Source organism: Zeus faber, assembly GCF_960531495.2.
Source record: "Zeus faber genome assembly, chromosome: 22".
NCBI lineage: Eukaryota > Metazoa > Chordata > Actinopteri > Zeiformes > Zeidae > Zeus > Zeus faber.
The window spans coordinates 11,921,234-11,941,782 of record NC_137209.1 but is presented as its reverse complement, the minus strand read 5'-3'; the positions used below and the strand labels follow the sequence as shown (position 1 = coordinate 11,941,782).

At 46.4% G+C, this 20,549-nt stretch overlaps 3 protein-coding genes and 1 long non-coding RNA gene across 4 annotated transcripts; 3 read left to right on the top strand and 1 right to left on the bottom strand.

Moving 5' to 3' along the window:
* Positions 1 to 964: 964 nt before the first annotated feature.
* LOC307247123 (claudin-7-A-like) lies at positions 965 to 4,014 on the top strand (the record flags this gene model as incomplete). Its single annotated transcript, XM_080023189.1, has 4 exons — positions 965 to 1,187; positions 2,859 to 3,023; positions 3,531 to 3,615; positions 3,816 to 4,014. The coding sequence occupies 4 exons, from the start codon at positions 965 to 967 to the stop codon at positions 4,012 to 4,014; spliced, it is 672 nt and encodes a 223-aa protein (XP_079879315.1).
* A 1,152-nt stretch (positions 4,015 to 5,166) lies between these two features.
* On the bottom strand, positions 5,167 to 8,943 carry LOC307247155 (uncharacterized protein). Its single transcript, XM_080023229.1, has 3 exons — positions 8,452 to 8,943; positions 7,715 to 8,042; positions 5,167 to 6,875 (listed from the first exon to the last, which is right to left on the bottom strand). Exons 2-3 carry the CDS (start codon positions 7,896 to 7,898, stop codon positions 6,796 to 6,798), a joined length of 264 nt encoding a protein of 87 aa, XP_079879355.1. The 5' UTR covers positions 7,899 to 8,042; positions 8,452 to 8,943; the 3' UTR covers positions 5,167 to 6,795.
* A 1,741-nt stretch (positions 8,944 to 10,684) lies between these two features.
* On the top strand, positions 10,685 to 12,525 carry LOC307246852. The gene is made up of 4 exons (XR_013844717.1): positions 10,685 to 10,803; positions 11,014 to 11,070; positions 11,298 to 11,402; positions 12,385 to 12,525. It is a non-coding gene; the product is annotated as an uncharacterized lncRNA (long non-coding RNA).
* Positions 12,526 to 13,764: 1,239 nt separating this feature from the next.
* LOC307247122 (cornifelin homolog B-like) lies at positions 13,765 to 20,133 on the top strand (the record flags this gene model as incomplete). The annotated part of the gene is made up of 4 exons (XM_080023188.1): positions 13,765 to 13,861; positions 15,521 to 15,628; positions 16,542 to 16,696; positions 19,972 to 20,133. 4 exons carry the CDS (start codon positions 13,765 to 13,767, stop codon positions 20,131 to 20,133), a joined length of 522 nt encoding a protein of 173 aa, XP_079879314.1.
* Positions 20,134 to 20,549: the final 416 nt, after the last annotated feature.

Below are 20,549 nucleotides of genomic sequence, written 5' to 3'. Positions count from 1 at the left end.
AAATAATATGTGGCTCATTGTTCATTCATGCTGTAAGTATCAGGAAAATAGCAATTTCTTAGAAAACGATGCAATATGGCCATAGACACAGCCTGGAGGACCCAAGCAAAGTACACTCTGTGACATTTTTTTGAAGTCTTCATATATATTTCGTAAATAGAGTCTTGTCAAAGTGGAATAGTTTTTCTAACTGCTAACTAAATGCCTACCCATATCCTATCCCCCTAAACTATTTAACTTTATTCACAGCAAACTTTATGGTCATTCAGATAGAGACAAAGAAAAAGGTGTGATGCCCATAAGGTTTGTGGAATTGCTGTTAACCATCGTAACTGTTGCCTAATTTGATACATATTGGGCCTCAGATCCCATTTCATGAAGATATTTGAGAATATATATATATATATATATATATATATAATTTTTTGTTTGTTTGTTTGAGAGGGGTGGGTATATAAGGGGATTTTCTGTGGACACCCTGGAACCTCTTGAGGGACCCTTGGCCGGTCCCCGACCACATGCTGGAGACCCCACTGCTCCATATTACTGTATACCTCTTTCTAACTCCTCGAAGGAAAGTGTGTTAAAAGGAGAGTGCCAGCAGCAAGAGAGTAAAAATGAAATAGGAAATGATGCGAAAGGAATAACAGTTTGACATCTGCTCGAAACCTGTTGCCTTCGTTGGATCCCCTAAGAAAAGAGCCTGGAAAGAGCTTGGTAAAGATCTCTAAGTTCATCCCCACGCATCAGCAGGCATGACACACACCCACTGCGCACATCATCACCACCGAGCCCCCCGATGCCCATAAAACATAAGACCCCGCGACACAGGAGGACTCCTAAGGCAAATCGGACTACTTTGCTGCTGCAGCAATTTTAAAAGAAGATTTGGGCTGAAACGAGACAATTAATATTTATTCTTTTTTGGGGGGGTTGGGGGATTAGTTTTGTTTTCCTTCAGAAGATGGCAAATTCGGGAATCCAGCTCCTAGGGTTTGCCATGTCTCTCATCGGCATCATCGGACTGATTATTGGAACTATCTTGCCCCAGTGGAAGATGTCCGCGTACATCGGGGACAACATCATAACTGCCGTGGCCATGTACCAGGGGCTGTGGATGTCGTGCGCCTTCCAGAGCACCGGCCAGCTGCAGTGCAAGATCTACGACTCCATCCTGCAGCTCGACAGTAAGTCTGAGTTTAATGAAACAAAATACAAATACACTTCGCGGAAAAGGGATCAACAAACGACTAGAGCCGACAAATCTGTATTTAGACCTGTGTGGGTGATCGGCAAAGTAAGGCGCATTTGGAAAACTTGGCACCGAGTTAATTACGCGGCACACTGCGCGCATTACGCACGGACCGGACACTGCGTCCGGTCAGCGGTCGCTCACATACGCCCGCGGATTTGAGGCATTTGGTTATTTTTTACGTCTCGTGGTCTGTAGGGGTTATGCATTTCGAGTCAGGAGAGACGGGGTTTGATGAATCCCTGTGGTGAAACACGGCGGTGCTGCGCTCACCGTCTCCAATCGCCAAGCGCGCGCAGTTGAAATATTGACACGGCGGACGTGGCTTTGTTGGAATGTTTGAAGCTGCTGTTGTCTAGGATGGATGAAATAATAAATGACGAATGAAGAAACGAGTCTTACTCAACTGTGATTAAAATTAAAAAAAAAATCTTTGTTTAGCAACACCACCCAATGACCCCCTGATTTCAAGCCCGTTCCGCATCGCCAACCATCATCCAGGCGCCCTAGCAACAGGCCTAGGGCAGGGTGAAAGTTCCATTTTCAGTTTGGCGCTCATTGGGTTTAGAATTGCCTGGTTCTCAGTGCCACTTGCGCTCAAACGCGCTCTTTCTCATGTCCTCCGCTCGCTCTTCCCTGAATTATTTGTCTCCACTTCCATTCAATTGCTTTTCCACCACAACCCCCCCCCCCCCCCCACCCACCCACCCACTCCACCCCACCTCACCCCACCCCACACCGCCCCACCCCGCCCCACAAACCCCCTCGCATCTTCACACCTCCCACCCCGTTGTTCTGCAAAGCTTTTGTTTGTTTGGGGCAGGGCAGGGATGGCCTGGACTGGCACAGACTGGTTCTAGGTGGAGAGGGCAGGGGGGAGGAAGAGGTGGTGGTGGTGGTGGTGGGGCAGTACTGTGTGCTGGGGTGTGGAGGGGGGAAAGGGGGGGGGGGGGGGTCTATCCTGGGATATGTCTATAGTTAACAGTAGACAGAGCAGAGGGTGTTTGCGTGTGTGGGTGCACGCACACGTATCCAAGGGATTCCCTTCCAGGAAAAGCCGGCATTAAAGTATGCTCACACACTAATGTGAGTATAATTCACACCGCATCAGGGGCCACACATAAAGCCTCATGATAAATCTCGGCCTGTTTATTTGACGCTGTATGTGTGTGTGTGTGTGTGTTGGGGGGCTGGAGGTTGGGGGTCTTTCAACGGTTTTTCAGTTTGTGTATCCAGATTTACCGTTGGGGGGGGGGGTTCGTACTGTATGAGAACCCAGCGCTTGAGTTGGCTCATCCGTCTCTTTTCATATTGAAAGAGGTCCTGTGCACTGGAATGTGTGTGTTTTTTGAGGTGTAAAGTGAAATATATGACTGTCCTCCGATGAAACACATTGATCATGATCGCAATGTTCACAATTTCTTTCACAAACGGCGTTACAGATAGGAAGGTAGGTCGGTGTCGTCCAAATCCCCGCCGACCACCCCCTGGAACCGCGGTATCGGTATCGAGACAGTTCTTCGAAAAACCGAGCCATTGCCCTTGGGTTACCCATTGTCCCATGATCTCTTTCTCTCTCTCTCTCTCTCTCTTGCTCCCTCTCCAGGCGCCCTGCAGGCCACCCGTGCCCTGATGATCGTCGGCATCATCGTGTCCATCGCTGGGCTGGGCGTGGCCTGCATGGGGATGAAGTGCACCACCTGCGCCGGCAACGACAAGGCGCGCAAATCCCGCATCGCCATGACGGGGGGCATCATCCTGCTCATCGGAGGTGAGGAACCATCGTCCCGATGGCGTGCGTTGTCACTCCGGCTCTCGCCCGGGGCCCCTATACGAGGGCGTCCGATCCGGGGGCCGGATCAGCAACCGTACGTTTTTGGGGACTGCGTTTGAAGTCTCTGAGCCCCCCTTTTGTGCTTGTGTGACTGAGCCACGGCCTCAGTTCTCGCTTCTGAGGAGAAGATGAAAAGGAGGAAAAACAGCTCTAGTCACGCAACTCTTCACGGGGATGAATAGACCGGCTTCACTTAGGGTGTCTTCTGTGGGAGGCAGGCGTGGTCTCCTGCTCTTTCATCCTCTCTCCACCACAAGGACCATTACGGCCTGCACTGATTCTAACTTAAGAGGCGTCACGGACCGTACGGTACGGCGGGAGGGGGTAACAGCCGCCTAGTGGTCGTAAAAGGGACACGCGCCCTAATGGGGCTTTGCTGTGATGGACCGATTGATCGTCAGGCTTGACTCATTATTTTAATGACCCCTCCCCTCGCTCCAACAGGGCTGTGTGCCATCGTGGCGTGTTCCTGGTTCGCCCACAATGTCATCCGAGCTTTCTACAACCCCTACACCCCGGTGAACACCAAGTAAGCAAGCGCAGAGCCGCATTCTACCTTTCCTTGAGAAGCCGTTTCAAGTTCGCTTGTAGCGTTTACACCCTTGACTGGGTGTTACAGCTCATCTCTCTGAGAGTCTAACCAATCTATCCAGCTATAGGTTCTAAGATCTAGCGAGTAAACGGGTCACACTGATCCCCCACCAACCCCCTGGGTTCCCTCCTCACCAGGTTTGAGTTCGGCATGGCCATCTTCATCGCGTGGGGCGGTTCTCTCCTGGACGTCCTGGGCGGCGCCATGCTGGCGGCCTCCTGTCCCGGGAGCAAGCACGTGTCCAAGTACCCGTCGGCAGCGAGCGCCCGCTCGGGCCCGCTCAGCAGCGGCGGTGGAGGCGGCGGTGGCGGCAGCGGCACCAAGGAGTACGTCTAGGAGCGCCCCCTGCTGCCTTCAATGGGGTCGGGGGGGATGGCGGGGGGAGCCTTGCGATGGACAATTAACTACCGAAACAGGATTTTCCTGTCGCCTTCCTCGATATACCTTAGAGAGCCCCTGATTTACCGCGCAGCACAACATTGTTTCTTCGACTAATGTTTCTCACCCCTTCCAAACATTCCACAATTGTTTACAAGTGGCCTTCACAAACCCATTATAATTGGATAAGCGGTCGAACGGTCGGCCCCTTAGGGTTGCACCCTCTTGAATTTGAGCCATAATCGTGGGTTATGGCCAACGCTGGCACCTCCTTGCTAGGGCCGGCGTCGATTAGCACGGCCCGTTTAATTGGAAGTTATCAATTCCAGGTTCCAGTGCTTCGCAGCGGCCCCCTCAGGGGTTCCCGACAACTGTGGGACTTGTCATGTGTCGATACAGTGTTTTTATATCAACCGTGCCAATCACCGAAATAGATCTAAACCGGGAGCCGGGTGTGACTTCGCACACAGAGCTGTGTATTGTATATGGTGACTGTATCGCGCAGGCCTTTCACAGCTCGGCTCACCGTGGGGCTCCGCGCACACTGCTTTTCATACCAGGCTGTTACAAGCCCTGCTCCGATATGAAATTACTTCTAATGCAGTCACCGTTCCACTTCGGGGCACTAAGTTGTGTTATACCACTACTACTACCAGCTATTTTCTATTTGATTTATGGAGTGTGTAACGGGTGCTCTGTGTCCGGCAGAACCAAAGAAGACAGAGCCGCCCCCTGTGCCAGCGTATAGAAAGATAATTGGTTGACAATGTGATGGATTCACTGATTCATTCCTCATGTTCTCATAAATCAAACGGAACGGCTCCGTTGTGTAGCAACCTATAATAATACCTTCAAAACAAGACGCGTTACGCTTACAAACAGCCTTTCTTTTCGGTCGCCACGTTCGTCGGTCATATAATATGTGGGTTTTATTTCTGTATTAGCGTAGATGATGGTATAATGTAGATAGCTTCTAACTTTGAAGGATGTGTAATGGTTTTCTTTAAAAGGAAGAAAGATGCTGTCCTATATATATATCGTTTTTTTGGTTGTTTTTTTTACGTTTCGGAAATTTTGGATTTTCACACGATAATAAAGACAATACACACATTTGCAACACCATTTTATTTGTGATTGTGTCATAGCAGATAATCACATTTCTGGCTTGAGAATCAACGTGTTTCAAAGCTCCAGAGAAAAAGAGGAAAAAAAAAAAAGGTCCGTCTGTTGTTTTTCCCAAGATGCATTGTGAATATTCGACCGTTTCCATGCAAATGGTATGCACAAACCCCAAATAAATAAAATAAAAAATAAATAAAAAAAATCAAACGAATCAGAGTATGTACCTGGGAAACGCAACGTAGCCCTACACAACTCTCTCTCACACACACACACACACACACACACTAGTAACAGCTTCACAGTCAGCTGAGTAAGAGGACATCATCATCATCATCATCACGTGTCTTTGCTTAGAAGTAGGCCCCCGAAAATCATCAACAACTGACTTTGGAGTAGGGAAGGCCTTAAAAACGACTTCAAGAAGGACCATCGAAAGGCCTCGGCACTTCCGGAACAATGATAACAGCATGAGTAATGAACTGGTACCGAAAAGTATCGAGTCGCCCGTACGGACGAGAAGAGATCCACCACGACGGACAAAAGAGAGGATACGCAAATTCATTGAACACAAGAGAAGAAAATACCTCACCCTCCTTAATCCCACTCAAACCTCGAGAGGGAGCTGTTAGACGTCGTACAGAATGACGTCATACTGCCGAGTCCGCATCTTAAGCCACCGAAACCACCAAAAAAAAAAAAAAACAACAAGACGCAGCTTTTTAAAACACCAGAGAGCAGCTCTTAATAACGGGGATACCGCTTTCACGTTTATTTATTTTTTATTTTTTCCATTCCTCGACAAGATTCCATGCATAGATTTTTTTTTTTTTGAATCAAGTCACTGCGGAGGAAAAAAAAAACGAAACAAAATCGAAATACAGGCATTCCGAACAAAAGTGCACCGTTGCGTTATCCAAAAAACATCAGAAGTGGTAATAATCATCGTAGGCGATAAAAATAGAATCCAGCGTGAAACACAGGTTGAACAAGAATCATTAGCGCCGTGCGCACGCACACACACACACACACACACACACACACACACACCTTTTAGCTTTTAGCAATAAATAATAAGCAGGAAGAGCATTCCGTTTCGATGGATCGTCGGTCGGCCGTGGGAGGGAGCGTCCGAGCGGAGCTCAGTCCGAGCTTGAACTTTCGACCCCCGGGGAGAACCATTAACCCGGCCTTCCCCCCCGTCGGCCTCGATCGAACAGAGACTCCGCTTCAGAGATGACCCCCCGCCAAAAAAGGAAAAACTCAGTGCAAACTTTAGAGAAAAGTAGCCCTTTCTGTCAGAAGCTCAAAAGAATCCACACACACTGCGGTCGCCTCCGAGACACGCGGTGCGCCTCGTCCGCAGTCCAGCCGGAGATAAGAGCTTCAAACTATGTACAAGTGTGTGTGTGTTGTGTGTGTGTGTGTGTGTTGGGGGGGGGGGGGGGGGGCGTTGCCCGGGCAACGCATCCGCCCGCTCTCGTGCCCTTTTTTGCTCAGTGATTGGAAAAGCTCCCGTAGGTCGCTCGAAAAAAATCCTCCGGCCGGGGAGATCCGAGGTGGAGATAGGGTTTTTTTTTGTTGTTTATTTTTTTATTGTTGGGCGCATGGCGGCGCAGTTTAAGACACTGGCGACAGTGAGACGGGACACTGTCCGTTGTTGTTCATGATGTCTTCCAGGTCCTCATCTTGTAAGTCCACTGACGGGTGTCGAAGGGGGGGGGGGGAGGGAGGGTCAAAGGTCAGAAATGTGAATAGAAGTACACTCAAGTGTGTCATCCGAAGAAGCGCTTAGTGTATATTTTCTGCATTCACAATTTCGTTGAATTGAAACCACTGAAGTAGTACTTAGTGTGTTGGGAGTTGTACTTAAGGATGCGCTATAAAGAAGATATAAAAATATAGTGTATAAGTGTTTCATTTCTTTCTGTTGACCAAAACGACACATTTTTAACATGTAAATAGTACAGCTTAGGTTAAGGTCAATGTTCCGATATACTTTTTAAAAGTGTGCTTATACTACACTAACAGCACTTTAACTAGTATACTAAATATATTAGCCAGGTACAATTAATAAGTGGTACTAACAAGTATACACAAAAAGTATATATGTGTAGGAGTATATATTGATATAAATACAGTTTTTACACTTTAAACACTAAAAGTATACGTATAGTATTGATCCTCACTCACAAAAACTAATAAACTGAAAAAAAATACATCTTCCCCCAAATCATTCCGCAGGCCGGATGATGCCCTCACTGCGGGCCGAATCCAGCCCACGGGCCGTACATTTGACGCCCCTGTGGTGGTCTAGTAATCTAAAGGTTGCTGGTTCGATCCCAGCCTCCTCCCGCTAGCATGCAGTAGTGTCCTTGAGCAAGACACTTAACCCCCTAATGGCTCCTGATGGCTGCGTCCGTCGGTGTTTGAATAACTGTAAGTCGCTTTGGATAAAAGCGTCTGCTCAATGCAATGTAATGTCAAAAAATAAACACATACTTTATAATATCCAGTGCCACTGAATGTTTTAACTCACCTTTCTTCGACCGGCCGATTTGCCCCAGCTTCGGGGCCCTCTGCCCGAGCCTCTGGGGGTTGGCCCCGCTGTCCCCGTGGCCGTTCACCCGGGGGTGCCCCGGGTTGTACTGAGCCGCGGGGCCGGGCTGGCGCGGCGGGGCGCCGGGCGGGATCAGCTCCGGGATCCCTGACGCTCCGTACATCGCGGCCCTCTCCGTTGGCGGCCGCCAGACGTCGCCAAAAAGCACGTCGGAACCGACCGTTCCCCTTCTGCCGCGACGGGATCCGACAGCGAACGTGTGGAGCGGGGAGAGGGAGAGGGCGACAGCGGAGAAGTTGCCCGCGGCCTGTGAAGAAACGAAATAATCAAAGAGACGCCAACACAGCTTGAGGTCGCCCGACCTGATCACAATCGGAATCACACGCGGATCCGCTTGTGAGTCGGTGCGCACCGACTGGTGGGATCTATTTATATCGAATCACATTTCCCAAAGTAAATGGACAAACGGCTCCAGCGTTTGGCCAGATCCAACAGGTGGAACCGCCCCGACGGCTACGCATGACGAGTCCACGCCAGACGTTGTTGTTGCTGCTGCTGCTGCTGCTGCTGCTGTCATTTCTGTTTCTTTCTGAATCACTCAAATCAATAAACTACCCGCGACAACCCCACCGGGTATGAGACGAAAATGAACGTGAACCAGGGCCTGGCGGATGGCGTGCCCTCCCAGCGCTCACGGCCCCACGCACGGACCTCACCTCTCCCGGCTCCCGGGCGGTGATATCGGAACAAGGGGAGACGCGCTCCGTGGGAACGCGGCTGCTGCTGCCGCCGCTGCTGCTGCTCCTGCCGCCGCCGCCGCCGCCGTTGTTGTTGTTGTTGTTGCCCGGACCCGCGAGTGAGGAAGTGCGGATTTAAAGGGGCAGCGCCGCCGCCGCCGCCGCCTCCTTCCCCGGGCCGCGGGGGGGCTTCCCTCGCGCGGTGGCCCCCTTGTCCTCCCCGAGCGTCGCCGAGCGTCGCCCCGAGCGTCGCCGAGCGCCGCCGAGCGTCGCCGAGCGTCACGCCGAGCGTCGCCGAGCGTCACGCCGAGCGTCACCCCGAGCGTCGCCGAGCGTCGCCGAGCGTCGCCCCGAGCGTCACCCGACGGGCGGCTGTTATACTCGCCCGCGCCCGCGCGCGCGCGACTGTGACGGCGCTGCGGCGTGATGACGTCGCCGCGCCGCTCCCCCCGCGTGAGCGCGCCGCCGCGGTCGCCTCAGTCGTGACTCGGCCGAGGCGCGCAGCGCGAGGCTCAGCGCGACGTCACGCACGGAGGCGTGTAGACGATGAAACGATAATGAATGATAAGAATGATAATATGTATAATAACATAATAATAAGCGACGTTTAGGCTTTTTTTTTTTTTTTTTTTTTAAAGGGGAAGGTTTGTGTGGGGGAAAAAAAAAACCACATTTGTAAAAATCAATAAATAAAGGCGGATATAAAATTGTAATTGTATTTGTATATATAAATTGTATATATATATAAATGTAAGCTTTGGGTGGTCAGACATAATTTTATATATATATATATATATATATATATATATATATATATATATATATATATATATATATATATATATATATATATAAATAAATGTAAGCTTTGGGTGGTCAGACATAATTATATATATATATATATATATATATATATATATATATATATATATATATATATATTATATATATATATATATATATATATATATAGATAGATATATATAAAATTATGTCTATGTGTGTGTGTATATATATATATATAAATGTAAGCTTTGGGTGGTCAGACATAATTTTATATATATATATATATATATATATATATATATATATATATATATATATAAATGTAAGCTTTGGGTGGTCAGACATAATTTTATATATATATATATATATATATATCAGTAAAACTTAAACAAATATAAGGAAAGATTTGTAAATAAATTAAAAAAAAGAAATGTGTGTAATATAAGAAAAGGATTTTCGAAAAAGGGAAATTTGTAAAATAATTCTAAAATAATAAATAAGATATGATTCGTTTGAAAAAGGGAACATGTCAAAAAAAGCGTTTATAAAAAAAAAAGAATAGAATTGTGAAAAAACGAATGGACAAAGATTTGTGAAAAAAAAAAAAAAAATGAAAGTTTGGGGAAAATGAGGACATTTGTTCGAGTAAAGATGCTTGAAAAATGTACTTGGGTACAGTCGCAAAGTACTTTTACCCCGTTTCTTTCAACCAGTTCTATCTGATACTTAATAAAGAAGTCTGCCGTCCGTCACTGTGTGGCTATTGCGGAAAAAAAAAATAAAATAAAAGTTTTCATTTTGTCTATTTTTGTAACATGTACGGCTGGGCGATATTGAAACAATCGAATATCACAATATGTTTTGACGAATACCTCAATCGATCGATGATTAGACGATATATTGAGATGACCGGAGCTTTCATAAGAATATCGGAGAAACATAAACTAGTAATGTGATGACCAAGCAGGTATAGAGGCATTGATTAAAACAGCTAGAACAGTCTACGCAGTTCATAAAATTGCATTTCTTTACTGTTATGCAGCCTTAAATACATATACACTATCGAGGATATATTTTTAATTTTTTGTGAAGAAGAACTACTTCAATAGTGGCTGCAATCGCATGTGACTGTTGACCTTTCTCTCGGCCATGCACAGACGTGTTGTTTTCAGCAAAGAAAAAGTCAATGGGTAACCTACGGTCATCACCTCGGTGAACTATTTGTACCCTACAGCGGAAGAAAAACAACGAAATGTTGTGTGGCCACATAATGTGAGTTTGTGTGTGTCTAGATTTGGCTTCATCTCAATTTCATATGAGCGACAAAACTATGAGGAAATAGCTGGGGACGCGCTGCGACTCGCCTTTGTGTTGAGAAATCTCACAACCGCCTCAGCTGACCCGACAATTTAAATAACCGCCATCAGTTTAGACTCCAGAGAGTGAGGACCGTTGTCATCCCATGAAAAGCTGCCGCCATGTCAACAATCCTATATCTGACTCTCCTCCTTGTCTTGCTTGCTCCCATCCGCTGTGAAACGACAGGTAAATCATTTTATTTATCCTTATTACATTGTGATATTATTTCTTGTACCGCTGCTACCTCTCAATACGGGAAGCTTGTACCGCTCGCGTTGTCAGTGGGTTAACGTTTCCGGCCTCGAGTGTTTGAGGCAGCTGATCGGTGATGTATTATCCCTCCAGCGTGTCAATGATCCGTTGCAAATCCATGCTTTTATTTCTGCTGCGCCCTAGTCCCACTTGCCGGCATGCGCGTGGACGTCCGACAGCTCCGCAGGTGCAGGTGCAAAGGTGAGCGGGGGCAACATTTTGAATTAACCTTCCCCTCCGGTTTGACACTCCTACAGGTTGGGAAATGTCTCACCGGGCATAGGGGGACGGTCTCTTCTAAGGAAAGCAGCAATGCTCTGCTCCGTAAAGAAGAGATTTGGAATTTAGTTTTGGTTTTGGTCCATGGCCCCCCTCCACCGCCCGCTCAAACATGTTCGCCGTCGTGGCGTCTCATCCCCTCGTTTCAGCCCTTGCCAATGGGAGACGAAAGTGTCCCCGTCCGCTGTTCCCCAAAGAAGCTGCAGAGCAACGGGAGCTGGTCACATGCATCTGCAGCAACAAACATCTACTGCGTGAGTCGTTTTTCAGTCGGTGTTAGCGAGGTATTGTGGGAAAGAAAGGAAGAAAGAAAGAAAGAAAGAAAGAAAGAAAGAAAGAAAGAAAGAATAGAGAAAGCATTATGAAAATATAGAAAGAAAGTAGGAAAGAAAGAAAGAAAGAAAGAAAGATAAGAATCGATAGAAAGAAAGAAAAAATAGAGAAAGAATTATGAAAATACAGAAAGAAAGTAGGAAAGAAACATGGGATAGAAGAGAAACAGGTAAGGGAAGACAAAGAGAAGGACCCAAGAGAATGGCAGAAGGAAAGCAAAAAAGAAAGAAAATATATAGAGACAAATTAAGAAGGAAAGAAACAGAGATACAAACGAAGGAAGAGCTACAAAGAAAAGGTTGAAGTAAAGAGAAAAAAAAGTAGGAAGAATTAGAGGGAAGGCACTAGAAAGAAAAAGTAAACATAGAAAGAAGGAAATAAAGAAAGAGAATATTCAACATTCAAGAGGTTTATTCGTCACATACATAATCATACTTTCATACATATATGCAGTGAAATGTCTTTGCAACGCACCCGGAGATTACGCACAATAGTTACTAAACCGAACATAATAGCTAACCTAATTCCTACCTAGCAACTAACTGAAACGAACTGGTTCCTAAAACGTAACGCAGTTAGTGAATATAGTAATATCGATATCATAAAAAAATAAAATAAAGATAATATAAATAAATAAGATAATACAAAGCAGGGGTACAAAATAGAAGGGAATAGAGTTATGTTCATGGGATAGGCCATTTGTATATACAGATATACAGATATGTAGATATGTAGATATGTAGATAGAAGAAGGAACGAGGAAGGAAGGAAAAAAAGAAAGAACGAACAAGAAGGAACCAGAAAGAATGACAAAAAAGACGGCAGAGTCGAAAGAAAGCGGTGAAGAAAGGAAGTCTTGCCTTTGAAGTGTTGATTAAATGAAGTGGGTCTGTCTGTCTGCAGGCTTGGAGAAGTTGCAGCGGCCGTGCAGACGCTGGCGTCCAGACCATCCACTCACTCTCACATGAAATATATATGTATATATATATATATATATATATATACAGTATAATGGTTTTCCAATAAAGGAGGCTTTTGTATTCAGTACGACAGCTGTGTATTATTCATTGGCTATTTTGAGTCCTGTCCAAACGTGTGTCTCGCCCACCCAATCCAAATTTAAGCAGGCGCTTCAAGTTTGTATGGGGTTAAGACGAGAGACAGCGGGAAGTGATGCTGTAAAAACTCGTAGAAGACTGTCATTCGCGTCGGCAGTCCCCGGGTCTGTTGTCTTGGTAGACTCGGTTCATTTCTTCCCCTGACTTGGCTTCACCTCTGACCCGTGACAATGTAAGATGTTCGCCCTGCATTTGGGAGGAGTCCGTCTGCGTCGGGTTGCACCCCTACGAAAGGGGAAACGATCAAGGCGAGGAGGGACCCGAGTGCACGACACAGAGACGGTAGGCAGACGGACAGGGCTAAACAAAGGAGGTTTATTACGTCCTCGGTGACATGAACATCCACGTGGACAGTGCGAGCTCGGTTGACTTCCTGTCTTTGGTTCGCTCATTCGACCTAAGACAGGTCCCGATTCCACCGACTCGCCAGGCTGGCAAAGAGCTGGATCTCATTCCTGCTCGGAGCTGCACCACAGACAACCTAATGGCCACCCCTCTCCATCTCCCAGACCACTTCTTCATCCGCTTCAATATTAAGCTTCCAGAACAACCCTCTACCCCCCCCCACCCATGGTTTCCATCCACCGCAATCTCCACAACCTGTCTCCCACCCACTTCTCCTCTGTGCTCTCCTCTTCTCTTCCGCCTCACGGCACTTTCACTTTGGTCTTCCCGGCCAAACAAGGTATTTATCACAACATTGATATCAAATGTCAAATCCAAGGCTGCAAGGAATCTACTGTAGGTGTCATTATCGATGACCGACTGACATTCTCGGACCATGTTGCCGCTGTCTCTCGGTCCTGCCGTTTCGCACTTTTCAACATCCGAAAAGTCACGCCATACCTGACCCAATATGCCACTCAACTGCTGGTACAAACAAACAAAAGGAGGGATCCTGGTTCCCTGGGTGGAGGGACGAAGAACCAGGCTGGACGAAGCAGGACGGAAAGACTCGAACGAGGAGAGAACACAGGCAGGTTGGGACGAGAGCGAGATACTAGGACACACAGACTAGGATCTACAGACTAGGAAGGAGCCAGGAGAGATGCAAACTCTTAGCTGACGATCGATGAGTGACATCCGGAGGATGAATACGGCGGTTGATGATGATGATGATAATGATAGGTGTGTGTGTGGAGTTTGCCGGAGGGAGGAGTAGCAGATGAGGAAAGAGCAGCCTCTGGTGGCGCCGGGAGGCCGTGGGCTTGACACCGACCTCACGGGGGTCGTGGAGAAACCGCAGGGGCGTCGATCACAACGTAGGTTATTACCGGGAGGGCCTTGGTTGTAATATCATCGCCGTCATCACAACAGCTTATTATCAGACCGTGAGTTGCTGTGTAAGACGAGGGCGAATGAGTCAGATGGTCAAAATAAACAACAGCCTTAACACTGTGTGACTGTTATTATTGCGACCTGTGATCATATCGTGTCACCCTTGGTGTGGGAGACATTTTCACATCAGCGAAAAAACTCTTGTAGAGGTTCCATAGGGGCCAGTGCTAATAGTCAACACACCGAATCAGCAGAAAGCGGATGACTGGACCACGATGAATCAAATCTCGGCACCGTTTCAAAAGGGAGCCGGAATCTCTCTCGACTATCGTTTGAAGCGTAAGTGAGCGAAATAATCCACATTGTGGTTGACTAGTCCTGACACCGGGTCCCGCTGTTCTCACCACCAGGTGGTTGGAACAATAGGACACCGACCCGATCAGTGTTTACACCAAAACACCAACACGCCCGTCCGGTTGCAGGAGCTGAGCGGGGCGGAAGTAAGGCATTCACCGGAGAGCAGGAAAAACTGCCCCCGATTCTTCAATTTCCAAAAGAGGACTTTGTCAACGGGTGAGTAAAATACCACGTTTTACGTCACGGTGGGACTTCTCTCTCCATCTAAATATGCTTGGTGCGCAAGTGATCTCATCTCCGGTCGCCACCTGTGACTTGCAGTGAATAATTAAAACGCACTCTTAGCCCAGCACTCCCTGATGCATCGCCTGATGGAGATGGGATCCAAGAGCTTTGTGGTATTCACGGTGAGAGGAACAAAATGCATTTAAGTGAAGAGCGCTGGAGAGAAGAAGAAAAACAGGGCAGAGCGTAACGCTTTGTGTGAAAGGTGTGGGAGCCCCCCCACCAGCTGCTTTTGTCCTCCTCCACTTACTGTAGATAAGTTTCCTGCGAGAACCTGCTTGTGTATAAAGAATTCAGCTCCAGCTCTAATTATTATTATTATTATTATTGTTATTATTATTATTATTATTATATCATCATCATTCAAATCATTACATGAGACGGGTGCCATTTGGCCTTTCTAATTTCAGAATCGTTATTTATTTTTGGACATTTCATCGTCTAATATACATGTTGAACTTCCTAGAAAACACGTTTTCCCACCTTTTATCATCCATGACAGAGGGAAAATAAGAAGAAAATAAGATGGTGTGAGGGGAAAGGGGGGCGCAAAACTGAGAGACAACCACAAATCAGCATATTTTAATTAAAGATAATGTTTTTATATCTGATTAATATGGGCTGTGGGGAGATTGTGATGTAACATATATTTTATTCTGTAATATTTCTGATGCAACTTCCATGACTCTTTATACGAACAGGAAAATAAACATTGTATAAGTTATAAAAATATTTTAATGTTGTGCACCCAAATGGCGCTCCTATCATGGAATGAAATATAATGGTGTGTGATATAATGTCATATAATAGGAAATCGTAGGAAAAAACCACTTAAAAATCGAACATAACTTCGCAGAATAGAAAACAATACAATATTATATAATGTGATATAATACAACAATATAATACTTCCGAGGCACAAAGCGTCAAATGAACAGTTTAGTTGGAAGTAAATCTCCACGTCATCGCGTTTTAATTGTACCGATGTACTTTTTGTCCAGGGATGGAGAAATGGGGGAGGGTGGTGCAGCTCCAGCCGCAGGGTGGGGTGCAGCATCCAGGGCAGTGGAGCAGCGGCCTGTGTGACTGCTGGAAGGACATGGGCGACTGTGAGTGGCTGTTTGAAAACCATATATTCATAATTGCATACAATAACTTTTGCACGAGGGATACATCTTATTTAGTTACATTTGATGCATGTGATGCACTACTTTTATATATTTATTTATTCTTAAACTGTATTTTATTATGTGCACTATTTTCATTTGTTTCTTCTTTACTTTACGTTTTTATTTATTACCATTCTTTTATTGTCTTTTATCATGCATTATTTTTTCATGTGCTTTTTTTCCTCGCTATTAAATGATGACTATTTATTTAGTCGTTTGTGTGAAGTGCTGCATAAACAAAGTATTATTTCATTACTTAGTTATTATTATTATTATTATTATTATTATTAATATTATATTGTGCATTTTTTGTTTTCAGCTATACTTTACTATACTATACTATTTTTTAGACTTGTTAATTTATTCACTTATTCACTAAAATGATATATTGAGTATGATTTAAGAAATGGAAAGAGAAAATAACTTGATTGATTGAAATAAATAGCATTGATTCAAATAAAATTGATAATATTTTCATATACATATTTCTTAACTGAAATTATTTTAAAATACACAAAAAAAAAGACATAAAAGTTGGTGTTGTATTTCACAATTAGACGCTCAGAAGCTACACTCAGTTTGCGTCTGCCTAGATCCGGGTCCGGACATATTTAAAAATGATCGAATTATACACTGGAACAGAAATAATATGGAGTCATGACACTGTGGTGTGAAAAGCCGCTCCTAGTGCAGAAGCACGTCATTTTGGAATAGTGCTGAGAAAAGCCTAAACAGCATGTGTTTGTGCACCCATGTATTGTGCGTGTGTGTGTGTGCGTGCGTGCGTGTGTGTGTGTGTGTGTGTGTGTGTGTGTGTGTGTGTGTGTGTGCGTGCGTGTGCGTGTGCATGCAGGCTGCCTGGCGCTGTGCTGCCTCCCTCTGTTCACATGTAAGGTAACCAGAGCCGTGGGGGCCTGTCCCTGCCTGCCCCTGCTGGACTGCGTCGGCTGCGTCCCGGCCGCCTCGCTCGCCATGCGCGCCTCTGTCCGAGAGCGCTACGGCATAAAGGTAATAATACACCCCGATATGGATGTGTGATATCAATGTCAACTGCGGGGATATTCAACTGCATTCTGTTGCCATTGCTGTGCACAAGCAACTACTGCACTTAGAGCCATAGGTGAGAATTAGGTAAACGGTGAGAACTAGTGTCTGGAGGATGTGACTCTGAAACAATAATTCTATTAATACACCACTGTACCCCATGCTCCGGAATTCCACCCAAGCGACACGTTAACTGTATCTGACACACAATTCTTCGATTTGATTTAAAATGATCTTTACCTTATTTGGCATCGTTTCGGTATGGGCATCCGGGCTCTACTGCTCACTGTGAAATTCTCCTGCGTGGTCGGTGAGGTTCATCTGCCCGCTACAAGAAAAAAACCCCAGAGAGTATTAAATCATATTTATTCTGCAGAATACAGAGAAAGAGTCAGAGGCGCTCCAAAGCGGTGTTCTGATCCGTTTGCCCCTACTACTGACCAAGACAGTTTTATACCAAAGAGAGGTTGTGTGCCTTGGTCAGATGTCATTTACAAGACGGTGCGCCTCAGTTGTCTCCCCTCAAACAGTGATTTCACAGGTACAATCAGACTCCAGTTGCAGACGCAGCCCCACTATCCCTTACAATGCTCTTTCAAGCTCCCCTGGGGTTAACTTTATCTCCGTACCAGGTTGAATGAGGATGAAATGTGATCAGTATTACAATTAACATTGTAGAGAAAGAACTCTTTACATAAACTCTGGGGGGCTCCTAAAAAACCCAGAGGCAATGTTTTAAACCCACGTAACATACAAAAAAGGCTATGGTCCTCATTCAAATAGTTGATGATATGCATTTTTCTCTCACAACGCCACTCCCGGCCTGGTGCACAGAAACATAGGCATGGGTAATCAGATAGAGGTTTTGGAGCGATGAGCTCGCCACGAATCCCCCCTCCGTTGGATTGAAACGTGGAGCCCGACAGATGGATGCAGGGGAGGCGGAGGGAGCAAAAGCATCGCGGCAAGCAAGGCAGGCAGGGCCGGAGGGACCCGCTGCTTAACAGGGCCAGCCCATAAGGGCGTGGAAGTGTGGTGGCGCTGTCGAGTCGTCTGACAGGACTAGCTCCGCAAGCTACGATTTTGTCACGTATCTAACGTATTGAAAAAACGACAAGGCAAGTCGTCTGGAAAAAAATCCACCGATCCACCAACCTTGCACTTGAGTGCTCACTAAATTCCCGCAGACGTATAAACTACTCTCATTGCATGTTACTGCGGAATACTCAATTCCGATTGGTTAATAGAGGCAGTCGGCGGTCAGTTATTCTTAAATAAAGGCCACTGTCTGTTAATAATGACCGGCGCCATGGGAAACCGCTTCTGCAACTTGCGATGCAACTCTTTATTCATTCTTAAATCAATAACTCTGTCCTGTGGACGACCTGTGGGATGACAAGAGCACAGTTGTTGGTTATGGAGAGCCACCACCAACCCCCCTCTTTGGAGAACTATTTATCTTATTATTTATGTTTGGGTCTATAAACAACTGATCACTGCTCCAAGAGGGGGAGAATCACCACGGGTGAGACAAATAAACTTAGAAACAAACAACATTTACACAAAAAGATAAACATTGGACGACAACATGTATTGAAAAACAATTAATCAGGTCCAGGAAAACTGGAAGTACTGGGGTGCACTCCAAGCAGGTGTGGTGATGTGTGCGTGTGTGATGAGACCGCCTGTATGTGTCTGTGTGTGTGTGTGTAAAATGTCAACCGGTGAATGTACATGACTTATCCCCATTGGTACTGGTGCAGGAAGACGGTATTATGCCGCGGCGCCTTCAAGCATTCGAAAGGGCCCCGAAGCCCCCCAAACTCCGCAGCCCTCTAGACACCCTGGAGGAAAGCCCCGAGCACCCGCCCGGCCCCGAGGGGCATTACCCACTCCCCGGGAGCATGAGGAGACCCCGCGCCCCAGGGGTGCACTCATACAACCAACCCCCAGGTGCAGGCACAAGACGCAGCTGCAGGCACAGAACCCAGGCCACGGGCCAAGGCACGGACCGCAGGCCACGCGGACAGACCGACACCCCGCCCGAGCCGCCTGCCCCGCGGGGGAGCCGGCGGGACCCCCATGCCCACCCACGCCCCGCTGCCCTCACACGCCCCGCTGCCCACCCACGTTTGCCATTGCTTTCAACTTTGACCCCCGATAGTCATCAGGTCTCGGTGCACAACAACCAAACTCAAACATAGATGCAGAGCAAACTACGGTTGGATTGTGGATGGATTTTTGCCTGGATCGTGAAGACGATGACACCTGAGATAACACAGCGGAGGAGGAGGGAGGGAAGGAAGGATTTATTTATGTGGGGGTTTTTTTTGTTTTTTTGTTTTTTTTTCAAAGGAGCAAGTCGTTTCATAACAGGCTGAAATGGCGCCAGGGAAGAACAGCGTGGTTAAGTTTGTTGGTTGTGTTGATTATGTTGCACGGAGGTGGAGTGGGTTTGCGCGTCGTGTCAACCTCACGCTGAGGCGTGCGAGGCACTGTGGGAAGCTTCCCAAGGATAATATAACAAGCCGTTTTTCTGTTGATGTGTTTATCAAATGCAATAAATCCATTATTTAAAAACGTCTCAATAGTTTGGGAGAAAAAGGGGGGATTTCGATGGTGCCCGATGTAAATCGTGAATCTGATCACACAAATTCAGCCTTCGACGCGAGAAAAGGGGGCCGAACGAGTTAAACGGGGCATCCAATTGTTGAAATCTATTGAATTCTTACGTAAATGAAAATACTGTACGCCAGCACTGACCAACGCACATGAGACGAGAATAACTGCAGCAGGGAGAAAATATGCTCGAAAAAGTGGTCGACACTGCGGCGTGCAGAGCTGACAAAGAGGAAACCAGCAGTTAATGTGCAGAATGTAGTCTGAACAATCAGTGTTGCTGTGTTTGAGATTTTAATGATGTAACGATGATGAATAACAATAATGATTATAGTGATGAGGATGCTCATAATAATTATATTAATAATGATGATAATATTTATTATTATATGTTATATAACATTAAAATATATAGATAATAATTATTATTCATAATTACGATTTATGATTCATAATTGTGATTCATGATCATTCGTCATTATTCGCGTTTCAGAGTACAAAGCCACGAAGGAAAACTTTTCCGACTTGAGTGTACATATGGCTCTAAACTCTCCCTTGCATCCTTTCACCCTGTGTTCCAACCTCCCACGCCCCTCCATCACCCCTCTGCCTCCCGACAGGGGGGCGTGTGGAGCGACTGCTTCTATGGATGCTGCTGCTACGCGCTGTCGTGGCTCCAGATCTCGCGCGAACTCAAGACGCGAGCGGCCGCCGGCGCCAGAAGCGCCAGGGGTTCCGGACGCGGCGCCCCGGTCGGCCCGCAGGGGGCGCACCTGATCTAGGCAAAATAAAAACATCTCCCCCCCCCCCCCCCCCCCCCCCCCCCCCCTAACTTGTACTGACACTGACTTCTGCAGTGAGGGCCCAGAGAGGAATTAGAAAAACACCACCATAAACACACATAAAACACAGGATTTGACCTGCGCGCAGGAATTATACCACATCGTTTTGTACGATGAGAATTTATTTGAGGGAGTTGGTTATATATGTGCCCAACCTTCCTATACCCGCCCCAGTGAATACTCCGTGTTGTGTATTTTTTTTTTAAATACCACCATAAACACACATAAAACACCGGATTTGACCTACGCCCAGGAATTATACCACATCGTTTTGTACGATGAGAATTTATTTGAGGGAGTTGGTTATATATGTGCCCGACCTTTCTATACCCGCCGCAGAGAATACTCCGTGTTGT